General features: G+C 40.9%; 1 protein-coding gene across 1 annotated transcript in view; it reads left to right on the top strand.

The window, feature by feature from the left end:
* Positions 1-457: 457 nt before the first annotated feature.
* Positions 458-22,335, top strand: part of LOC132835254 (hormonally up-regulated neu tumor-associated kinase homolog) — a 41,892-nt gene continuing 20,014 nt past the window's right edge. Inside the window, exons 1-4 of the mRNA XM_060854644.1 lie at positions 458-685; positions 6,359-6,651; positions 9,871-9,926; positions 12,526-12,658. Coding sequence (XP_060710627.1) covers positions 458-685; positions 6,359-6,651; positions 9,871-9,926; positions 12,526-12,658 — 710 coding nt within the window. The remainder of the gene's footprint in view (positions 686-6,358; positions 6,652-9,870; positions 9,927-12,525; positions 12,659-22,335) is intronic.

Below are 22,335 nucleotides of genomic sequence, written 5' to 3'. Positions count from 1 at the left end.
AGAGATCTCTCTGAGGTATGAGGAAGTGGAAACCAATACTTTTGCAATCATCCCAATCTTTGGTAAAGTGGGTTCTCCCAGGTCTCTTTCAGTGAGTCACTTCAAAGCGAATGGTCACCATCAATAACCAGTTCAGTCACTGCACAGCTGCCCCCACCCCACAGCCGATCAGCCGAAATCTGTGCGTGTCACAAGGATGATCTCCACCCGGGGATTGAATATCGGATGTGGATGACCCAGGAGGATGTCAGCCTGGTTAATTATCTATGTCAGCGTTTTGCCTGAGGGGTCTAGTATGCCTGGAGGGAAATCATTAACGGATCTGTCAGAGAGGGTGCCGAGTGACGATGGGCTCGGAGCTCTGTGTCCGGGCGATGCTGCTCACCAAGCGGAGCTCACTGCAGTGAAGTGTTCGGGGTAAAGGGGGCGGCTCATCCTGCCCAGCCCAAGGCCAGCCATGCCTGCTCTCGCTGGGGAACACGCCAGGACACAGGAGGGAGAAGGGCAGCCCGCCCAACTCGGCAAGGACTCGCAAGTGCCCGAGTGTTTCATCAGCTTGCCTCAGGATCTGATGAGAAGTTTCTCTCACACCAAACGGGTCGGCAATTACCTGGTGGGGAAGATGATTAACAAAGGCTCCTTTGCCAAGGTGATGGAGGGGCTGCATATTCCAACAGGAGAGAAGGTAAAACAAAAAACTCCCGCCTCCTTGCTCTCAATGGGATGAAACAGTACGTGCCCGAGAGGATTTTAAATTCATCTCCCAGGGCAAATTGCTCCAATAGAAAGCAGGTTAAAATACAATAAAAACAGACGAACCCAGCACAGAAGAGTAAAACGAATGAGCCCAGATGAAAATTGCTTCAGATCTGAAGTCAGGCTGACTGCCTCCGCTCGAGTTTATTTATCAATGGTTACTATTCTCAGTCCGATTCAACTCAAATTCATTCTGCCCCTTATTCCAATTACACTGAAGTCTTACCCCAGAACTAAGTGCTGGTGTGTCACTCAATGATTGTGTGTCTGTACTAACCCCGGTCTGCCTCAGTCAGCCAGGGACTGCATGCGGGGCATCAGAGTGATCCCTGCTTGGGTTCCCAGCTATTCTGCGCGTTTCCCCCTTTCTGTTTGACAAGGGACACCATGTTCCCACAGGCTGAGAGTTTGCTTTTCCTTCTTAAGCTGAACGATGCGGAGGGGTCGGTGTTGGACTGGGCTGTACAAAGGCCGAAATTAGACGGCGCCAGGTTATAGTAGAGATGTCTATACATTCGGTGTCTGTGCTTCTCTCTCACTTCACCCGAGGAAGGGGCTGGGTACCGAAAGCTTGTGATTTCGAATAAACCCGTTGGACCTGGTGTTGTGTGACTCCTGACCCAGTGTATGACCCTGTTACTCCAGCTTTTGGTTCAGTCCCTTTCTGTACAGTTTCCCACATCAGGATCCAAGTCCTCTGGAGTCTAGATCATTGAAAAGTAAAGGCATGGTCCTCCAATACAGCCAGGGTCTCACAGAAGTCCCAACACAATGGCCTCTGTGGGAGTTTTCTGGGAAGTTTGAATTTCTGACAGGCAATTCCCCCGTTCCCCAGGGGCCTACAAGTCAGAGTCAGAGATTTAAGAATATTCTGACACACTAACCTGGATTGTTACCCGGGAAATGTCAGACAAACAAATCGTATGTCCACCCTCTGGATAACTACACAACTACCCAAAAGCAATCAGTTTGATAATCCAGACTCTCTCTCCCTATCACCGAACCAGTGCTGACCCCACCTCACATTTTCCACACTGCATCTTATCCAGTCACATCAGTCAGCCACCCACCCATCCACCCACACCACTCTGCCTCTTGACTCAATCCTGATGAAGAGATTTTGCCCGAAACTTCGATTTTCCTGCTCCTCGAATGCTGCCTGACCTGTTTTTTCAGCACCACTCGAATCTTGAATTGACTCATTCCTTGACTTACCCATTGACTAACCATCAATGTTTCACCCATTCATTAATATTCACCGTGGACATTTAAACTTATCTATGGGAGCTAGTGTAGTTAAAAAGGAAGTTTGTTTTCATTCTCTGTCACCCCAGCCCCATGTTGCTTCTGCTACTTTCCTACAATGGAGCTCTTAGTCAGTTTGATCAACATTTCCGATGAAGCCAGGTATTGCTGAGCAACATCAAGGTGCAGAAAGGTAGGACCACAGCAGCATTCCAATGGTGATGGCTGCTTCATGGAAGTTCCAGCCCAAGTTTTTTTTTAATAGAATTAATATTTTGACTTGTGTTTTAGGTGTTAAAACAAGAACACCAGTTTGGGGTGTATGAAGTCCCATTCTCAAAATCATCTGGGACTAATATTGGCAGTCTTTTATGTCCCTTCAGTGATCAGTGGGTTGCTATTTAAAATGACCTTGGAGTCTATAGAAGAAACTCAAAGGTTGTCTGTAAGATCAACTTCACAGTAACTGAGAAGGAGCATGAGTACTCCTCCTGGATCCACATTAACACAGTGGATCATTGACTCCCATCAATGAAGATGGACAAGGGAGATCCAGTAGATGTAGTGTACTTGGACTTTCAGAAAGCTTTTGAAAAAGTCCCACATAGGAGGTTAGTGAGCAAAATTAGGGCGCATGGTATTGGGGGCAAAGTACTAACTTGGATTGAAAGTTGGTTGGCTGATAGGAAACAAAGAGTAGTGATAAACGGCTCCATTTCGGAATGGCAGGCAGTGACCAGTGGGGTACTGCAGGGAGCAGTGCTGGGACCGCAGCTTTTTAAATATATGTTAATGATATAGAAGATGGTATTAGTAATAACATTAGCAAATTTGCTGATGAGACTAAGCTGGGTGGCAGGGTGAAATATGAGGAGCATGTTAGGAGATTACAGGATGACCTGGACAGGTTAGGTGAGTGGTCAGATGCATGGCAGATGCAGTTTAATGTGGATAAATGTATGGTTATCCACTTTGGTGGCAAGAACAGGAAGGCAGATTACTACCTAAATGGAATCAATTTAGGTAAAGGGGCAGTACAAAGAGATCTGGGTGTTCTTGTGCACCAGTCAATGAAGGTAAGCATGCAGGTACAGCAGGTAGTGAAGAAGGCTAATAGCATGCTGGCCTTCATAACAAGAGGAATTGAGTATAGAAGCAAAGAGGTTCTTCTGCAGCTGTACAGGGCCCTGGAGTACTGTGCACAGTTCTGTTCTCCAAATTTGAGGAAAGACATTCTGGCTATTGAGGGAGTGCAGCGTAGGTTCACGCGGTCAATGCCTGGAATGGCGAGATTACCTTACACTGAAAGACTGGAGCGACTGGGCTTGTATACCCTTGAGTTTAGAAGACTGTGAGTGGATCTGATTGAGACATATAAGATTATTAAAGGATTGGACACTCTGGAGGCAGGAAACATGTTTCAGCTGATGGGTGAGTGCCAAACTAGAGGACACAACTTAAAAATACGGGCTAGACCATTTAGGACAGAGAGGAGGAGAAACTTCTTCACCCAGAGAGTGGTGGTTGTGTGGAATGCTCTGCCCCAGAGGGCAGTGGAGGCCCAGTCTCTGGATTCATTTAAGCAAGAGTTGGATAGAGCTCTCAAAGATAGTGGAATCAAGGGTTATGGAGATAAGGCAGGAACAGGATACTGATTAAGGATGATCAGCCATGATCATATTGAATGGTGGTGCAGGCTCGAAGGGCAGAATGGCCTACTCCTGCACCTATTGTCCATTGTCTATTGTCTAATTCACCATTCCTTGTCTCAATTATGTTCCCAACTCCCTCAATCTGCCGTAGACATTGATGAACAATTTTGTTCTTTCTTGTGACAGCTCTTATAGAGTCATGCAGTACAGAAACAGACCCTTCAGTCAAACTCATCCATGCTGACCAAACATCCCAATCTGACCCAGTCCCATTTACCAGCATTTGGCCCATTTTCCTCTAAACCATTCCTATTCATAAACCCATCCAGATAGCTGTTGAATGCTGTAATTGTACTCGCTAGTCTTCTTCTCAGGATGTGATTGGTGCCAACAGGAATTGATTGGTTCTGAAGCAAGAGGATTGTTATTGCATGATCGACACACCCATCAGTTGAAGTGCATCAATTGCTAAATCCAGTCAGTTCACACCTAAGAACATGCACAAAACACATTCCAGGCTTTCTTATCTTCCACTTTGCAGTCTATCATATCGATTAAAAACTTCTACTGACAAGCTCCATTGCTAGAAATATTGCACTTTATTAAATTAAATGTAATGTCAGGTCCTGCTCACTCCTTAGAAAGAGAGATGACTGGTGGTGAGTTTATCCTGGGAGCAGCATGCTCCAAGTGAAGGAAGAGGTTGAGAAGGAAAATTCTTCATATCAGCTCAGCCACTCCAGGAGTTGAATCCATTGTGTTGGCATCACCCTGGTGGGTAACTCGTCCAGACCTCTCCTCAGTGTCCCAGACCATATAAGACACCTGTGGAGTCAAAGTGGAAAAGGCAATATTCTGCTGGGGGTGTTAGTCTAAAATATTTAGAGTTATATTTTACTGCATTTACCAATGTGAAATATAATGAATTATTTAAATTACCATTTATTCAGTACAAAGTTAAAAATCGCACAACACCAGGTTATTGTCCAACAGGTTTATTTGGAAGCACTGGCTTACGGAGCACTGCTCCTTCATCAAGTGGTTGTGGAGAATAAGATCGATAGACACAGAATTTATAGCAAAAGTTTACATTGTGATGTAACTGAAATTATACAGTGAAAAAGACCCAGATTGTTTGTTAAGTCTCTTGTCTTTTTGAATGAACATGTTTGTTTCAGTTGTTTCAAATGTAAATTGCAGAACTTTTTAAAAGTTACATTTTCAAGTGAACTTTAACAGTAGGTGTCATGTCGGCTCAGATAATACATTTAAGGTGTGAGGTGCCCTGTGTGAGACTGTCTGTGCCATAATGTTCAGACTGATTCTTATCTAAAAACAGATTTACAGAATTTACATGGATTCATGCAGTTTTTAAGCAAAATAAAATATAATTCTGCAAGTACAAATTCACCCCACAAACTTTTTATATATATGTATGTGTGCAAGTGGATGTGTGTGTGGGGGGGTTTTATGAGTCTGTGAGAGAGTGTGTGTTATGTGTGTAAGTGTTAATGTAAAGGGGTATAAGTCTGTGAGAGGTGCGTGTGGGAGTGTATGTGTGAGTATGAGAGAGAGCTTTTGTATGAGAGAGGGTCTGCGTGAGTGTATGGGTCTGTCGGAGTGTGTGTGCCTGTAGGAGTGTATGTTTGAGTGTAGGAGTGTCTGTGTGTGTCTAGTGCAATGATGGTCACCTGTAGTGTGACATGAACCCAAGGTCCCGGTTGAGGCCATCCCCGTGGTTACCAAACTTAGCTACCAGCCTCTACTTGGCCACTTTGCATTATCCCCTGTCCCAAAGTCCACCTTGGAAGATGGTCACCCAAAGGTCCGAAGTTGAATGTCCCAGACTGCTGAAGTGTTCTCCAACTGGGAGGGAACACTCCTGTCTGTTGATTGTTGTATGGTATCCATTCATTCGTTGCCATAGCCTCTGCTCAGTCTCACCTATGTACCATGTCTCAGGGCATCCTTGCCTGCAGCACATGAGGTAGACAACGTTGGCTGAATTGCATGAGTACCTGCAACGTACATGGTGGGAGGTAATGGTGGTATCCGTGCAGTAGTAGTAATGGTTTTTTAAGCTGATTTGTAAATGATAAAATTTATTTGCTTAAACCACAAAACTTATAGATTCATGCTTTCAATAAATATGTATTGAATGTATTTAAGATAGATAGGTTCTTAATTGCTAAGGTGATCAAAGGTTATGGAGAGAAAGCAGGAAAATAGGGTTGAGAAACATATTGGCCATGATCGAATGGTGGAGCAGATTTAATGAGCCAAATAGTCTAATGCTGCACCTATACATTTTGGTGTTATGATCTAATCTGAATAAGCAAAGATATAAAAATGCTGATCAAATGAGCCCTTTGCTCTTCTATGCCATAGTGCCATTGCTTCAATTCAAATGGTATCTTTGGTTCATTGTATTATACAAGGGATGATACCAACAAGAATGGGGCCCTAATTAAATATTACAATTAGATTTTAAAATACATTTAGCATGAGACCTGGACACTTATACTGTGAAGCTGGATCCAACATGATGGGAGGTTGACATTTGGTAAAGAATAAACACACGTCACCACCATACTGAATGAACCTCACATATCTTTTTAATAGCCTTGAAATAGCTTGGGATAGAATAATCGTATTGCTCCCAACATCTGTACGTGTTCATTAATTGAATTTACTTAACTTATCAGGTAGCCATCAAAGTGATTGACAAGAAGAAAGCAAAGCAGGACACCTATGTGCATAAGAATATGAAGAGGGAGCCCCGCATCCACCAAATGGTCAAGCACCCAAACATTGTTCAGCTATTTGAAACCCTGGAGACAGAGAACTCCTACTACATGGCAATGGAGTTATGCCAGGGAGGAGACCTGATGGACAGAATCTGTGAGAAGAAGAAGCTAGAAGAAAGAGAAGTGAGAAAATACACCAGACAGATCTTGTCAGCGGTGGAACATCTCCATCGTCACACAATAGTACACAGGTAGAACTGGAATCGTTGCCTGTCCATCAGCAGAGTCAGATACTGCACCTCATGTATCTATTCTGTCTCAGTTATGGAGCTATTTAGACTTTACACACCAAGCTGTTTATTGATTCTGTCCCACCTTAGGGAAGTTTGGGAGGGTGCTGTGCACCAGTATTTTAAATGGTAGGGAGACGGCCCTCTTGAATTTCAGACACAGCTGCTAAGAGTGTCGAATTAGAAAATAATCCTCAAGTATTAATATAGGACACTCACATTAAACTGTCAATAGAATTTCTTTCTGACTAAATCAAGTAAACAGTGAGAATGAAACATACACTCAATTTAGGCACCACAGGAATATAAATGGCTCAAATCCAGCTGTTAGGTTAAGTTATTATCCACCAGTGGAATGTGTATAGACTTTGAGTAGTTTTTGTCAGTGCAGATTCTATGGGGCAAAGGGCCTCTTTTGTACAGTATGATTCTATGAATCAAGGCACCCTGCCACATCTTTGAACACCCGTGTTTTTGTCCCTTGATTTAACATCTGTGATTGGCAGTAACCTGAGCAGAACAAGTGTGGAGATGTATAATTACCCAATTAGCATTAATTTGCTTTATTGCAAGTGTTGTAGTTTGAATAATGTTGATACTATAAAGCTTTATTCCCTGTGTTGAAATGTACTGGCAGAGGTCAGTTTATTTGTTATCAATCGTGAAGATGACAGAGTCTGTTGATGTTGAGGACAGGTTCTAAACCAAATCAATAAAGAAAGATGGTGGTTGGTTCTATTTGTCCAATGTTGATAATCACAAAGGACAGTGACTAAATCAATCATCATAATTTATCATACAGTGGAAATCAGTCATGAATGTTTTCTCATTCTGTACGCACAAAAGATGTCAGGGAAAATCAGATTTACAACTCTTGGCAAATGTTGCTTCAATCCTGGAATTCACAAAACTGAACAACATAATGTCAACAGCAGATAATCAGGCGATGGCAGCAAGCTGACTGAAGACAAGCTATTCATCAAAGGTCCTGTCAAAGCTGATTGCTTGTGTATAGGACCTGTTCAAGTACCACATCACAGACTCATTCAGAAAGAGAAGCAGACTGCAGGCAGGTAGCATAGTGGCAATGTCAACAGACAATGAATCCAGAGGCTCAGGCTAATGGTCTGCAGGTACTGCTTCAAAATCCCAACTCAGCAGCTGGTGGAGTTTAGCTCAGTTAACATATTTGGAATTAGTATCAGTAATGATGGCCATGAAATATTGCCAATCATCTTAAAATCCCATCCGGCTCATTCCTTAATGTCCTTTAGGGAAGGAATTTTTCCGTTGTTACCTCGTCTGGCTTCCAGACTCGCTATCATGGACTGACTCTCAGCTGCTGTCTGAAATGGCCAGTTCAGGAGAGATCAGGAGTGGGAAGAAAGGATTGGCCTTGCTAACAATGGCCACATCCTGTGATAGCATAAAGAGAAAAAGTGGAAACAGGTAGCATTAAAGGGATGATGAACACTTGAGTATGTAATTGGCTAAAAGAGATGGGACGCAGAGCTGAATGACAAACAAATGTTTTTATGACAGAGAGAAGTTTGTGATTGGGGAGACAGTTATCCTGTGATCAGTATGAGAACAATTGCTTTTATCAATGACATAAATGTGGAAACATGGCGTACAATTTTAAATTTTACGGATGATCCAAGAACTGACAACGTGGGAATCCTAACCGGGATTAGATCCGACTTCAGGGGACATAGAGTGTTTGATGAAATGGACAGGTACATGGCAGATGTAACTTAATGCACTAAGTGTGAAGCAATGTACTATGGGAGGAGCAAAATTTAGAAATTGTATGATCTGAATGGTGCAGTTTCAAGGTGGTGCAAAAACTGGGGAAATGCATGCTACCAAATCCTTGAAGATGGCAGGGCAAATTGATAAGGCAGTTGAGAAAGCCAATTAGATACTTTATTTTGTAAACAGGGACACTGAATACATATATAAGGAAATTACAAACATACATCACTGCTGGTCAGCTGGAATATCATCTACAATTCTGGGCACCTACACTTCAGGATAGTTTTCAATGTCTCCGAAAGAGTTGAGTGTAGGTTCACCAGGATTATATCATGAATAAAGAATTTCAGTAGTGCGCAGAGATTAAAGGAACTGTTTTCCTTAGACCAGAGGAGATTAATGGAAACCTTATAGGGATATTTAAAACCACGAAGAAATCTAATCGAACAAGAGAGGAAAATATGTTTCCTTTGACAAATGGGTCTGTAAACAAAATCATGAATTTCAAGTCATTGGCAATAGAGGAGAATCAAAGATAAATGTTTTCACACAGAGCATTTGCAATGGATTTATTATCAAGGGAATTGAGAAACATCTGCCTTACGGCTGTTAAAGAGCTGGAATAGGCCTCCTTCTGTATTGTAAGATTCTGTGAGTCTAGGCATATCACCATCCAGTTCAAAGCCTTGAACATCCAACAATGGCATCAAGCAGGAACCTTTTTTTTTATTTCGGGGACTTATACTGTTTCCCTTATTATTGCATGCCTTAATATAACCTCAATACTCAAGTTTATCTTAACACTATTTTGTATCCAACATTATTGATGCAATTATTGTGCTTTACAGAAACTCAGAAGTTTAGAAATTTATAGCTCACCATTGCATACTGTGAGGATTGATTTATTGAGTATATAGCTTAATTTATAGCCAGTACTCAAAAAATTTGTTGCTAGGATTGGAGGGTTTGAGCAATAGGGAGAGGCTGAACAGGCTGGAGCTATTTTCCCCAGAACATCGGAGGCTGAGGGGTGACATTATAGAGGTTTATATAAACATGAGGGGCATGGATAGGGTGAATTGCTAAGGTCTTGTCCCCAGAGTAGAGAGTCCAAAACTAGAGGACATAGGTTTGAGGTGAGAGGGGAAAGATTTAAAAGGGGCATCTTTTTCATACAGTGGGTGGTGTGTGTATGGAATGAATTGCTAGAGGAAGTACATTAAAAGCTTCCAAATGATAACAGCTTGACACAATAGCATTGTAATCTCTCTGGGTTTCGGCTCCTTTTTGCAACTCAGAGGAATCCAGAGACAAAAACTCTAAACAGCGTTGGGTAATTGTTCAGACAAACTCAGTTTAAATGTGAAATAAATGTCAACTGGAATAATTGCATTTAAATCAATTGTTTCCTGTTGTTTTCTGAAGGGATTTGAAAATCGAAAACTTTCTCCTTGATGAAAATAATAACATCAAAATTGTTGGTAAGTATAACAAAAGTAATAATTAGAAACTAATTGTACCAAGTGTGTGCTTGAAAGATGTTGTTTAACTGGAAATCTTTTCTAGTTAAGGATTTAGAAGGATGTTGCTAGGGTTGGAGGGTTTGAGTTATAGGGTGAGGCTGAATAGGCTGGGACTGTTTTCCCTGGAGTGTCGAAGGCTGAGGGGTGACGTTATAGAGGTTTATAAAATCATGAGAGGCATGGAGAAGGTGAGTAGTCAAGATCTTTTACCCCGGATTGGGAGTCCAAAACTATCGGGCATTGGTTTAGGATGAGAGGGGAAAGATTTAAAAGGGCCGTAATGGAAAGTGTTTCACACAGAAGGTTGTATGTGTATGGAATGAGCTCCCAGAGGAAGTGGTGGAGGCTGGTACAATTACAACATTTAAAAGTCACCTGGATAGGTAGATGAATAGGAAGGGTTTAGAGGGATATGAGACAAATGCTGGTAAATGAGTCTAGATTAATTTAGGTTATCCAGTCAGCATGGACAAATTAGACCGAATGCACTATTTCCATGCTGTACATTTCTATGACTCCATGACTCTGATTAGAAATCATATATTCCTTCTGGTTGCAGCCACATTAATATAGTTGAATAAGAATTCAATCCAAAGACAATGTGGCATTAAGCAATGCATAAAATGTACACAATCATCTCAGCTGTCCATTGAATACCATATTCAATTGATTTTAATAGAAATAATAATCAGGAGAGATGTTCAACCATTGTCAGTTCACATCTGGTGGAGTACAAACCATACCCAATCAATCTGTGCTTGCAGAACATTGTGTTAAACCGTAGATGTGATTAACCAACACGGATTGAACAATCCCAAGCTTTCCCCAAAAATCACACTAACATACAATTTGAGATTATTAGTTGGGTTTGCAATGTGACTCATTTATTCTTTGCTAGAAGCTACATGTTCTCACATGCAGGGTCCAGGTCCTCTGCAGTCTCAGGAAATTTGTGCTTCATTCAATGAAACAAAAGTTTGGGAGACATTGGTCTCTGATGCATGTCCATTGGCAATGGCTTGATTAGTGAAGGTAAAAAATTGCCATAGTCCTGTTAACTCATTAGAGATGACTACTAGTGATGTAATCTAAGGGTCATCATGCCTCTATTAAATGAGAGAAGGAGTGTCTTTCCTCAGCCAGTGTAGAAATTGAACTCATATTGTTGGCACCACTCTGTATTGCAAATCAACCATCCAGAAAACTAAGCTCACTGACCTCCAGTTAGAGTTCACATGCCAGTCAACACCTTGTTTCTTATATAGCATTGCTATTCCCATTGAAACTTGATGTTTTATTTGGTAGAGTATTTTAATAAGCACAAGCTAAAATGATCTGACAGCATTTATAGAACATAGAACAGTACAGCACTGTACAGGACCTTCGGCCCTCGATATTGTGCCCTTTTATCCTACTCTAAGATCAAACTAACCTATATACCCTATATTTTACTATCATCCATGTGTCTATCCAAGAGTTGCTTAAATGTCCCTAATTTCTCGTTGATTAGCAAAGGTCAAGTTCTGTATCACCAAGCAGAAAATTGAAGTTTGTTCCAAAGGTGGTGATAATGAGTACAATTCCTTTATAATGATACTTTACCGGCTTTTATTGCAAGGTGAATGCAATGTAAAAACAGGGAAGTGACAGCACCCCTGTAGTATGGTGTCTTGAGTTGGTTTCCTTCCTTAATGAGGGTTATTCTTGCACTGGCTGCAGTTCAGAAAGGTGTATTAGGTTGATTCCCAGGTTGAAAGGGCTGCCTAATGAGGAAGCATGAAACAGATTGGGCCCATACTCACTGAAGTTTATAAATATGAGGAATGTTCTTATTAATGTACAGAGGATTCTGAGAGGGTTTGACAGGATAGATGCTCCAAAGATATTTCTCCTCATGCTGGCATTGAGAACTTGGGGACACTGTTTAGAAAAAAAAGTTTTTCCCTTTTACTAAACCAAAGAAAATCTTCTTCTCTCAGAGAATCAATAGTATTTGGAATTCTCAAGCCCAGAGAGCAGTGGAGGCTGTGTCAATGAACATATATTCAAGCTGAGTTTCATTTTTTATCTGTAAGTAAGTTAAAGATTATAGGGGACAAACAGACAGACAGGAAACTGGACCTGAGGACATAAATACATTAGTCATGATCTCATTGAATGGCGGACTAAGCTTGTGGGCTACTTTTGCTTTGCTTCTTATGTTTCTTTTGTCTTTTAATCAAATGAATGGAATCATTTTGCTGTTCATGTGTCATTCAGGGATGTACTGTGGTTGGTAACAAAAACAATTAGACGATTACTCCAGCTCATTTACTGTTTTCTCCCACCTAAATGAAGGTCTTGCATAATGTAAATTAGAGAGTGGAACAAATTGCTTGTAAAGATTGACACTGATAGATGCCCGGTACCTGTAGAACTGAACTTTAGCAAAACAACCTTCCAACATTTAAGATAGGAGGAGGATCAAAATGGTCATGAGTTACTGAACGAACATCTATTGAAGTCTGAGCTAACTTGTTTTGTATTCATTGCCTGTTTTGTTTATTTCTCAATGTAGATTTTGGGCTGAGTAACACCCTGAAGAATGACAGCCAGGAGTTGTTGAACACACAGTGTGGGAGTCCTGCCTATGCTGCTCCAGAGCTGCTTGCCCATCAGAAGTATGGTCCCAAGGTGGATGTCTGGTCAATGTAAGGATTGCATCATGTGCATCAGATAAAAATTAAACTTATATTGAATGGCAATGTCTATATATATCTATATATGTGCTTATTGCAATTAATATAATTTAATATATCTAGTTGTTCAAAAAACTTGTACAGATTTATGGAATTGCACTTTCAAAGGGATTGAAAATCAAAAGTTGGGCTGAGTATTAGGTCCCACTGGCCATTAGGCAGCTATTTAAAATCCTTAATGATCAGTCAGTAAAAGACCAAGGAGCCACCTCACTGTCCAGTCAGAGCTATTGGGCAAGCTCCTAATGCTGGGGCCAATGGAAGGCTCTCCACAATCTTCAATGATTGGTAACCCCATCGGAGGGAGAAGCTGCTGGCCTGAACAAGACATCTACAAGGATGAAAGCATTTGTCTCTCTGGATCTGCAAATGTTTTATCTGCAAATCTGCAAATAATTATCCATTTCTTTTTTGAAAGCCATAATTGAGTGTATCTCCACCATAGTCTCTGACTGTGAATAAAAACATTTTTTCTCCATTTCCCACTGGGTGTTTTGTCAATCACCTTAAAATAGTGCAGGCAGAAGTAGGTACTGCAGATGCTGGAGATTAGAGTCAAGATTAGAGTCGTGCTGGAAATGCACAGCAGGTCAGGTAACATCTGAGGAGCAGGAAAAATCGACAAAGCAGGCAAAAGCCCTTCATCAGGAATAGAAAATAGTACACTCTAGTTCTCGACCGTTCCACCATTAAGCACAATGTGTCCCTATTTACTTTGTCCACATTTCTCATAATTTTGAATTACATCAGTCAAATCTCTTCTCTATTTGCTCAAACATTCCCCACTTCACTAAGTCTCATAAATATTTTCTGCACACTCTCCAATGTCTTCCTAACTTGTGGTTCTCAGAATTGGACACAATACTCCTGATGAAAACAAACCGGTGGATTATCAATATTCATGATTATGCCCTTGCTTTTGTACCCTATACCTTCTGAAGTCTCTAATTCTGATTCGTTCCTGATCCATTCCTCCAGCCCTTCTGCATGCTCTTGAAATTGCTGTTTTATCTCCTCATAGTTCACTATACTTCCATGTTGTTTGTTATCTGAAAATGTTTAAATTGTATCCAGCGATTCCACTAAATGCTGAAGCATGTACAAAGGCAGTAAGAACTGCACAATGTCCAGGCTTAGACTCATAAGAGGCAGGGAACTTTTATAATATACAATCTCTTAGCTCGCCTGAGGTCTAGTGGCCCTTAGGTTGAATCACCACCAGTCACTTCTCTCTGATAAGAGAGCAGCCCCTGTGGTCTGGTAAGACTATGGTGACACAGCAAGTATTATGAGAAGCATTTGGTCAAAAGTTGGAATTCTGAGGTCAATAATTCATCTGCTGACTACTGTGAGCCTGCCCACCATCAACAAGGCCTAAGTCAGCTATGTACTGGCATAAATGCAAAATGCTGCAGATGTTAGAAATCTGAAATAAAAACAGGAAGTGCTGCAAGAACTGAGCAGGTCTGACAGCATCAATGAAGAGAGAAACAGAATTAGGACTTCTGATACAACAGTTCTTCCACATCTCCAACAATACCCAAGAAACTCAACACTGTCTTGGACAAAGTAGTCCACTTGGTCAGCACATATCTAAGATTCACTTCATCCACCACTGAAGGACAGTGACAGCAATGGATGTACCATCTTCAAGATACATAGCAATAACTCACCAAGGATCCTCAGACAGCACCTTCCAAACTTACGACCTCTATCTCCTAGATGAGCAAGGCAACATATACTTAAAAACACCATCACCTCAAGGTCTCCTCCAGGTTATGTACCATCTTGAATTGGAACTAACTGCCATTCCTTCACATACGCTTCACATGTGATTCAGAATCCTAGAACTCCCTCCCTATCAACGTTGTGTATGTGCCGACACAAAATAGACTACAATGGTTCAAGAAGTCAGCTCACCATCACTGACTCAGAACAATTGGTGATAGGTAATAAATGCTAGCCTAGCCAGCAAAGCCCATATCCCACAAATGAATTTTAAAAACACCCAATTTTAAGGCATTAATATTGATGAAGAAAAGCCAAAGTTCTGCCATCGATCATTGGAGAAAATTATAAAATTTCTTCAATTCAGGAACTAAACATTTGCCACTTCCCTCTGTTTTCCTTTCGTTCCCTTCAGTCTGTGCTGCCACTGTCTCTTTTATTCTTGTGCTTAAACTTTGCTTCAGGCTTGTTATGCAGCACTTGAGAGCAGCTCTCAACCGCTTTGTTGTCTCTTCAAAAACCTGTATCACATTAGGTCACCACAATTTTCCTTTTTAACAAATCGGTGGAGTTTTCCATAATTAATCCACATTTGTCCGAGTGAAAGATCTTTGGTCCAGGTTGTTTGACATTGCAGACCTGATCTTTTCCAGCTCTCTGCATGGGTAAACAAAAGGAGGAGGTATTTGAGCAGAGTCCAACTCAGCCAAGAGGGAAAGCACTTGTCTCAGCTTCACGTTTGTGACCCACGTTTTATACCAAAGAAGAAACTGCAATTCTTCAGTTTGTACAGAACATACCCATTGTGTTCAAAACTTTTTTCACATTTCCAGTTGAAATTTATGGCATTATGGTGAAATTCAAAGAATCGTAAAGAACATATTCTGAATGCTTTGAAGATGAGAATTTGAAGATCATTTGCCGTTCCTGATCACTGAACTGACTTACCCCCTATGAAGAAACAAAAAAAAATTGACTCAGATTTTATTTGTACGGTGACTGCAAATGTGTTGTGTCTTAAAGGAAAAGTGTCCTATGCGATCTCTCTGAAGCTTAGTCATAATACAACAAAGCAGGTTATAGTTATGTACCAATTTCTCCTGTTCCCAAGCTAGTCAGAGGCAACACCTGCCAAATGCCACGCATGAGACTTGATGTATCACCATAGTCTTACTTGACCATAGGGGCTGCTGTCTTGTTAGAAAGAGAAGTGACTGGTGGTGATTTGACCTGAGGACCACCAGACCTCAGACAAGGGAAGAGGTTGAGAAGGAGTAACCTCAAACTGGCAATGAGCAATTGAAACCATGCTGTTAGCATTATACTCCTCTGCAAGCCAACAATTCAGCCAACTGATCTAAACTGATTTCCTCATGAGACTTAAGAAGATTAAAAATAGAACTAGGAATTGAACCTTCTTTTCAATTCATTCACTCCATAGCAGAACAATTACATCTATTTTTCTTTCCTGCCCATTCCTTATATTTCTTAATTCTATTATGGATAAAAATAAAGTATTGAAATTATTCATTGACTCAGCACCACATTTCTGCCAAAATTTACAACTGTCTGAGTGAAGGAGGTTCTCCTCATCTCCATCCTAGGTGACTGTCCCCTTAACCAGAGATTGTCATTTCATGGCATAAGGCTCCAGGATCCACTCTAGGGATTGAACACAAAAATAAAGGCTGGCATTCCAGTGCAGTACTGAGGTAGTGTTGAAATTTCTTAATCAGGGGAACACTGCTGTTTAAGAGAGTGTGCTGTATGCAAATAGGCTTCTGTGTAGCATATATTACAGCAGTGACATCGTAGCAGAGTGGGGAGATAACGGCCTAATGATATTATTACTATACTATTAATCCAGAGACCTAGGTAATGTCCGAGGGACCTGGATTTGAATTCTGACATGGCAGATGGTGAAATTTGAATTCAATAATCTGGAATTAGGACTCTAACGATGATCATGAGTACAGTGTCGATTGTCAGGAAAATCCAACTGGAGTTCAGTCCTTGAGGGAAGGAAACTGCCGTCCTTATCTGCTATGGTCTGCATGTGACTTCAGACCCATGGTAAAGTGATTGAGTCTTAATTGGTCTCTGTTGTCCCAGTCAGCAACACTCACATCCCATGAATGAACAAAAACAAATTAATTGGCTGTGAAACATTTTAAAGCATCCAGTCATCATGATAGGTATTCTAAAAATGCTATAATGGAAAGGGGACGCATTGTGAGAATGTCAATCAATTAGAAATTCAAAGGCTAAGACTAATGTGCCAGAGCCATGGGTTCAAATCCCACTATCGCAGCTGGTGGAATACAAATTCACATAATAATAAAATGTGGAATTAAAAGCTAATCTGAATAATGGTGCCATAAAGCTATCATTAATTGTTGAAAAATGCATTTTATTCAATATTAAGGAAGGAAATCTGCTGTCCTTACCTGGTATGGTCTCTATATAATGAGACCCACAGTAATAATATTGACTTTTAATTGTCCTTTAAAATGAACAATAAGCTACTCAATTCAAGAGTAGCTAAGTATGGACAGCAAATGCTAGTAATGCCCAGATTTCATGAAAAAGAATGAAATAAAAGCTGCGGCCTTGGTAATTAATGATGCACTTAATATAAATACAGTTTGCTTCTTTTCATGTTTCCACTTCTAGATCTGCCCAACCTAACATCATTGAGATAGTTATTTATAAACCTTCTCTTATCCCTTTGTCAAAATCGATCTCAAACCTCTGCCACCCTGGAGAAGTTTACATTCCTAATGGGGAGCCATATTCAACAGGAGAGCAGAACGCCAAACCAATTGGGACACTGATGTGTTCATTGTGGAGCTCTCTCATGTTAAAATAAAATTAATAATCCAAATAAACATGAGGGACACAAATCAGATACATTGACATCCAAGCTCCACTCCATGACCTAGCCTCATACTGAGCAAGGTTTCCCAACAAGATGGCAGGTGACTAAATATTACTCTTTGCTGTCAACCATTCATCATAGTCTTAAAAATTATGACTCTGTAAGATTTGCAGACCTCTGTGTCTGCTGTCTCTACTTGAAAGATTGAGTACATTCAGAAAGTCTTGAAAATGGCAAAACTAACCATTTTTTATTGTGGTTCAGTTCGCCAAGCTGGGAATTTGTGTTTCAGACATTTCTTCCCCCGTCTAGGTGGCATCCTCAGTGCTTGGGAGCCTCCTGTGAAGCCCTTCTGTGATCTATCCTCCAGCATTTGAAGTGGTTTGAATCTGCCGCTTCCGGTTGTCAGTTCCAGCTGTCCGTTGCAGTGGCCGGTATATTGGGTCCAGGTCGATGTGCTTATTGACAACCGGAAGCAGCAGATTCAAACCACTCCAAATGCCGGAGGAAACATCACAGAAGCGCTTCACAGGAGGCTCCCAAGCACTGAGGATGCCACCTAGACAGGGGACAAACATCTGCAACACAAATTCCCAGCTCGGCGAACAGAACCACAACAACGAGCACCCGAGCTACAAATCTTCTCCCAAATGTTGAACTAACCATTTTATTAAAGACAAATGTCAAAGCTATATTTTATAACTGGGAACACCACAACCAAGAAGTTCTTCTCCAAGCCAAACATGATCATGACTTGGAACACTATCGCTATTCCTTCACTGCCACTCGGTCAAATTCCTTAAAATCCCCTCCTAACAATATTGTGCGACATTACCACATCAAAGGATTGCAAGGGTTTGAGAGGCTCACTACAACGTTCTCCAGGGTAATTAGGGATGGGTAATAAATGCAGACACTACCAGCAACACCCACATCCCCAGGAATAAATAAATACTGTCCCTGCCAGCAACACCCACATCCCCAGGAATAAATAAATAGTGACCCTGCCAGTAACATCCACATCCCCAGGAATAAATAAATACTGACCCTGCCAGTAATACACATATTCCCAGGAATAAATAAATAGTGACCCTGCCAGTAACACCCACATCCCCAGGAATAAATAAATACTGACCCTGCCAGTAATACACATATTCCCAGGAATAAATAAATACTGACCCTGCCAGTAATACACACATTCCAGGAATGTATAAATACTGACCCTGCCAGTAACACCCACATCCCCAGGAATAAATGAATACTGGCCCTGCCAGTAACACCCACATCCCCAGGAATAAATAAATACTGACCCTGCCAGTAATGCACACATCCCCAGGAATAAATAAATACTGACCCTGCCAGCTACACCCACACCCCCAGGAATAAATAAATACTGACCCTGCCAGTAATGCACACATCCCCAGGAATAAATAAATACTGGCACTGCCAGCTACACCCACATCCCCAGGAATAAATAAATACTGGCCCTGCCAGTAATACACACATTCCAGGAATAAATAAATACTGACCCTGCCAGTGACATTAACATCCCCAGGAATAAATAAATACTGGCCCCGCCAGTAACACCCACACCCCCAGGAATAAATAAATACTGGCACTGACAGTAACACAGACATCCCCAGGAATAAATAAATACTGACCCTGCCAATAACACACACATTCCAGGAATAAATAAATACTGACCCAGCCAGTAACACCCACATCCCCAGGAATAAATAAATACTGACCCTGTCAGTAACACACACATTCCAGGAATAAATAAATACTGACCCTGCCAGTAACACCCACATCCCCAGGAATAAATAAATACTGACGCTCCCAGTAACACACACATTCCCAGGAATAAATAAATACTGACCCTGCCAGTAACACACACATTCCAGGAATAAATAAATACTGACCCTGCGAGTAACACCCACATCCCCAGGAATAAATAAATACTGACCATGCCAATAACACACATCTCCCCAGGAATTAATAAATACTGACCCTGCCAGTAACACCCACATCCCCAGGAATAAATAAATACTGACCCTGCCAGTAATGCACACATCCCCAGGAATAAATAAATACTGACCCTGCCAGTAACACCCACATCCCCAGGAATAAATAAATACTGACCCTGCCAGTAATACACACATCCCCAGGAATAAATAAATACTGACCCTGCCAGTAATACACACATCCCCAGGAATAAATAAATACTGACCCTGCCAGTAACACCCACATCCCCAGGAATAAATAAATACTGACCCTGCCAATAACACACATATCCCCAGGAATAAATAAATACTGACCCTGCCAGTAACACCCACATCCCCAGGAATAAATAAATACTGACCCTGCCAATAACACACATATCCCCAGGAATAAATAAATACCCTGCCAGTAACACACATATCCCCAGTAATAAATAAATACTGACCCTACCAGTAACACCCACATCCCCAGGAATAAATAAATACTGATCCTGCCAGTAATACACACATCCCCAGGAATAAACAAATACTGACCCTGCCAGTAACACCCACATCCCCAGGAATAAATAAATACTGACCCTGCCAATAACACACATATCCCCAGGAATAAATAAATACTGACCCTGCCAGTAACTCACATATCCCCAGTAATAAATAAATACTGACCCTACCAGTAACACCCACATCCCCAGGAATAAATAAATACTGATCCTGCCAGTAATACACACATCCCCAGGAATAAACAAATACTGACCCTGCCAGTAACACCCACATCCCCAGGAATAAATAAATACTGACCCTGCCAGTAACACCCACATCTCTATGAATAAATAAATACTGACCCTGCCAGTCACAGCCACATCCCCAGTAATAAATAAAAAAAATCTTGAAGATTACAATGGTGAATTGATTAAAAGCTACATTAGCCAATATTTCCCTAATTCTAACAATTCATTAATGTTGCCTAGTATCTATTGATAGTTTCATAATATTTATTAACCTATATCTAAAGTCAAAATCAGGTATTAATAATCAATATATAAACTAGTATATGGTGCATTAGTCAACATCGATTTATTAGTTGAACTTCAAAATGCAAACCAATAAAGTGAGAATAAATGACATTAAACCTCATTGCATGTTTTTTCAGAGGGTAACGATTTATTCAAATAGATTTCAGCTTTGATTTCTTTTCCCCTTATCTCCAACAAAAATGCAGTCTTGATTATTGAAGAGGTTAAAATTTGATCTGATGAGTTGCTCTGACAGCTCATGTGAACATACCTAAAGGTGTAATGAAGAAATTGGAACCCTGAGAGCATTAATCTCCTTTAGCTAAAGTCACTGGGACCAGCTATAACGCAAAGACATTAAAAGAAAACAAATGTGTACATAAACTATGGGGAAAGAGATGAAAAATATTATGGTCTTTTAAGTGTCAGAGAGAAACATCAGATTTGTTGTATACATCTGAATTAATTGGGAGTGAAACTACTTCTCATGCTGTTAATCAATGATAATCAATGAAGTATAAAACAAATAATGAAAACTAAATAATACTTTCATTTTAGTTTTATCTGAAGTGGCTGATATTGATTATGGGAATATCTTTAAGGAAATATTTTTGTCAAATCCTTGACAATTTGCATTGCAACTAATATCTATTGTATAATGAGCTCTGTTGTCGTCAAATTTCAGAAGTCAAAGACTTCAATTTTCTATTGTTTTGCACTTTCTCTCTTTGTCCTTTCTGTCTTCCTGCCATTGCCCTTCTCCAGCTCCCTGAGCTTCACTGCGTTTTTGAGTGAATCGTAGCAGATACCTAGTGGAGTCTTTGACTGTAGAGTTACATTTTTGTCTCTGAGGGTTAAAACTCTGTTCCAGACAGAGCTGATTATCAGAAAGCAGAGCTCCCATCCTGACTTCTGAGCTGATATTCAGCGCAATACTCATATGCTATACATATGGGTGGCCCAATCTCATCTGTCTTCATATAGGAGTCAATAATAACCTTCCAACATTGAGAACTACCATCCTACTAATAGAGATTGCAAACTTTCTGATGCGTTATCAGTCCACGAATATTTCTATTCACATTATTCTCTAAGGATAGGGCGTGGTTTTGCAGAAACAACAAATGGATGTCTGATTTAAAGAAAGCTTCGCGCTGATGTTACTCATGTAAGATGACGAGAAGGCAGATAACAAAGAACAAAGAAAATTTACAGCCCAAGAACAGGCCCTTCGGCCCTCCAAGCCTGTGCTGATCCAAATTCACTGTCTAAACCTATCACCCAATTCCTAAGGATCAGTATCCCTCTGCTCCCCACCTACTCATGCATCTGTTCCTTTGCACCTTAGCTGAATCTCCGTTCCTGCCTCTACCACCTCTGCTGGCAACGCATTCCAGGCACCTACCACCCTCTGTGTAAAGTATCCCCCTTAAACCTTACTCCTGTCACCTTGAACACATGACCTCTCGTTTTTGAATTCCTCACCTTGGGAAAAAGCTTATCTCTATCCACCCTGTCTATACCCTTCATGATTTTGTAGATCTCAATCAGGTCCCCCCTCAATCTCCTTTTTTCTAATGAAAACAATCCTAATCCATTCAACCTCTCTTCATAGCTAGCACCTTCCATGCCAGGCATAAACCTCCTCATAAACCTCCTCTGCACCCTCTCCAAAGCCTCCACATCCTTTTGGTAATGTGGTGACCAGAACTGTACACAGTATTCTAAATGCGGCCGAATCAAAGTCTTGTGCAATTTTAACACGACCTGCCAGCTCTTATACTCAATACCCCGTCCGATGAAGGCAAGCATACCATATGCCTTCTTGACCACTCTATCCACCTGTGCAGCCACCTTCAGGGTACAATTGACCTGAACTCCCAGATCTCTCTACTCATCAACTTTTCCTAAGGCTCTTCTGTTTACAGTATAGTTTGCTCTAGAATTAGACCTTCCAAAATGCATCACCTCACATTTGCCTGAATTGAACTCCATCTGCCACTTCTCTCC

This window comes from Hemiscyllium ocellatum, chromosome 3, assembly GCF_020745735.1.
Source record: "Hemiscyllium ocellatum isolate sHemOce1 chromosome 3, sHemOce1.pat.X.cur, whole genome shotgun sequence".
NCBI lineage: Eukaryota > Metazoa > Chordata > Chondrichthyes > Orectolobiformes > Hemiscylliidae > Hemiscyllium > Hemiscyllium ocellatum.
This window is presented reverse-complemented; position numbering and strand designations above follow the sequence as displayed.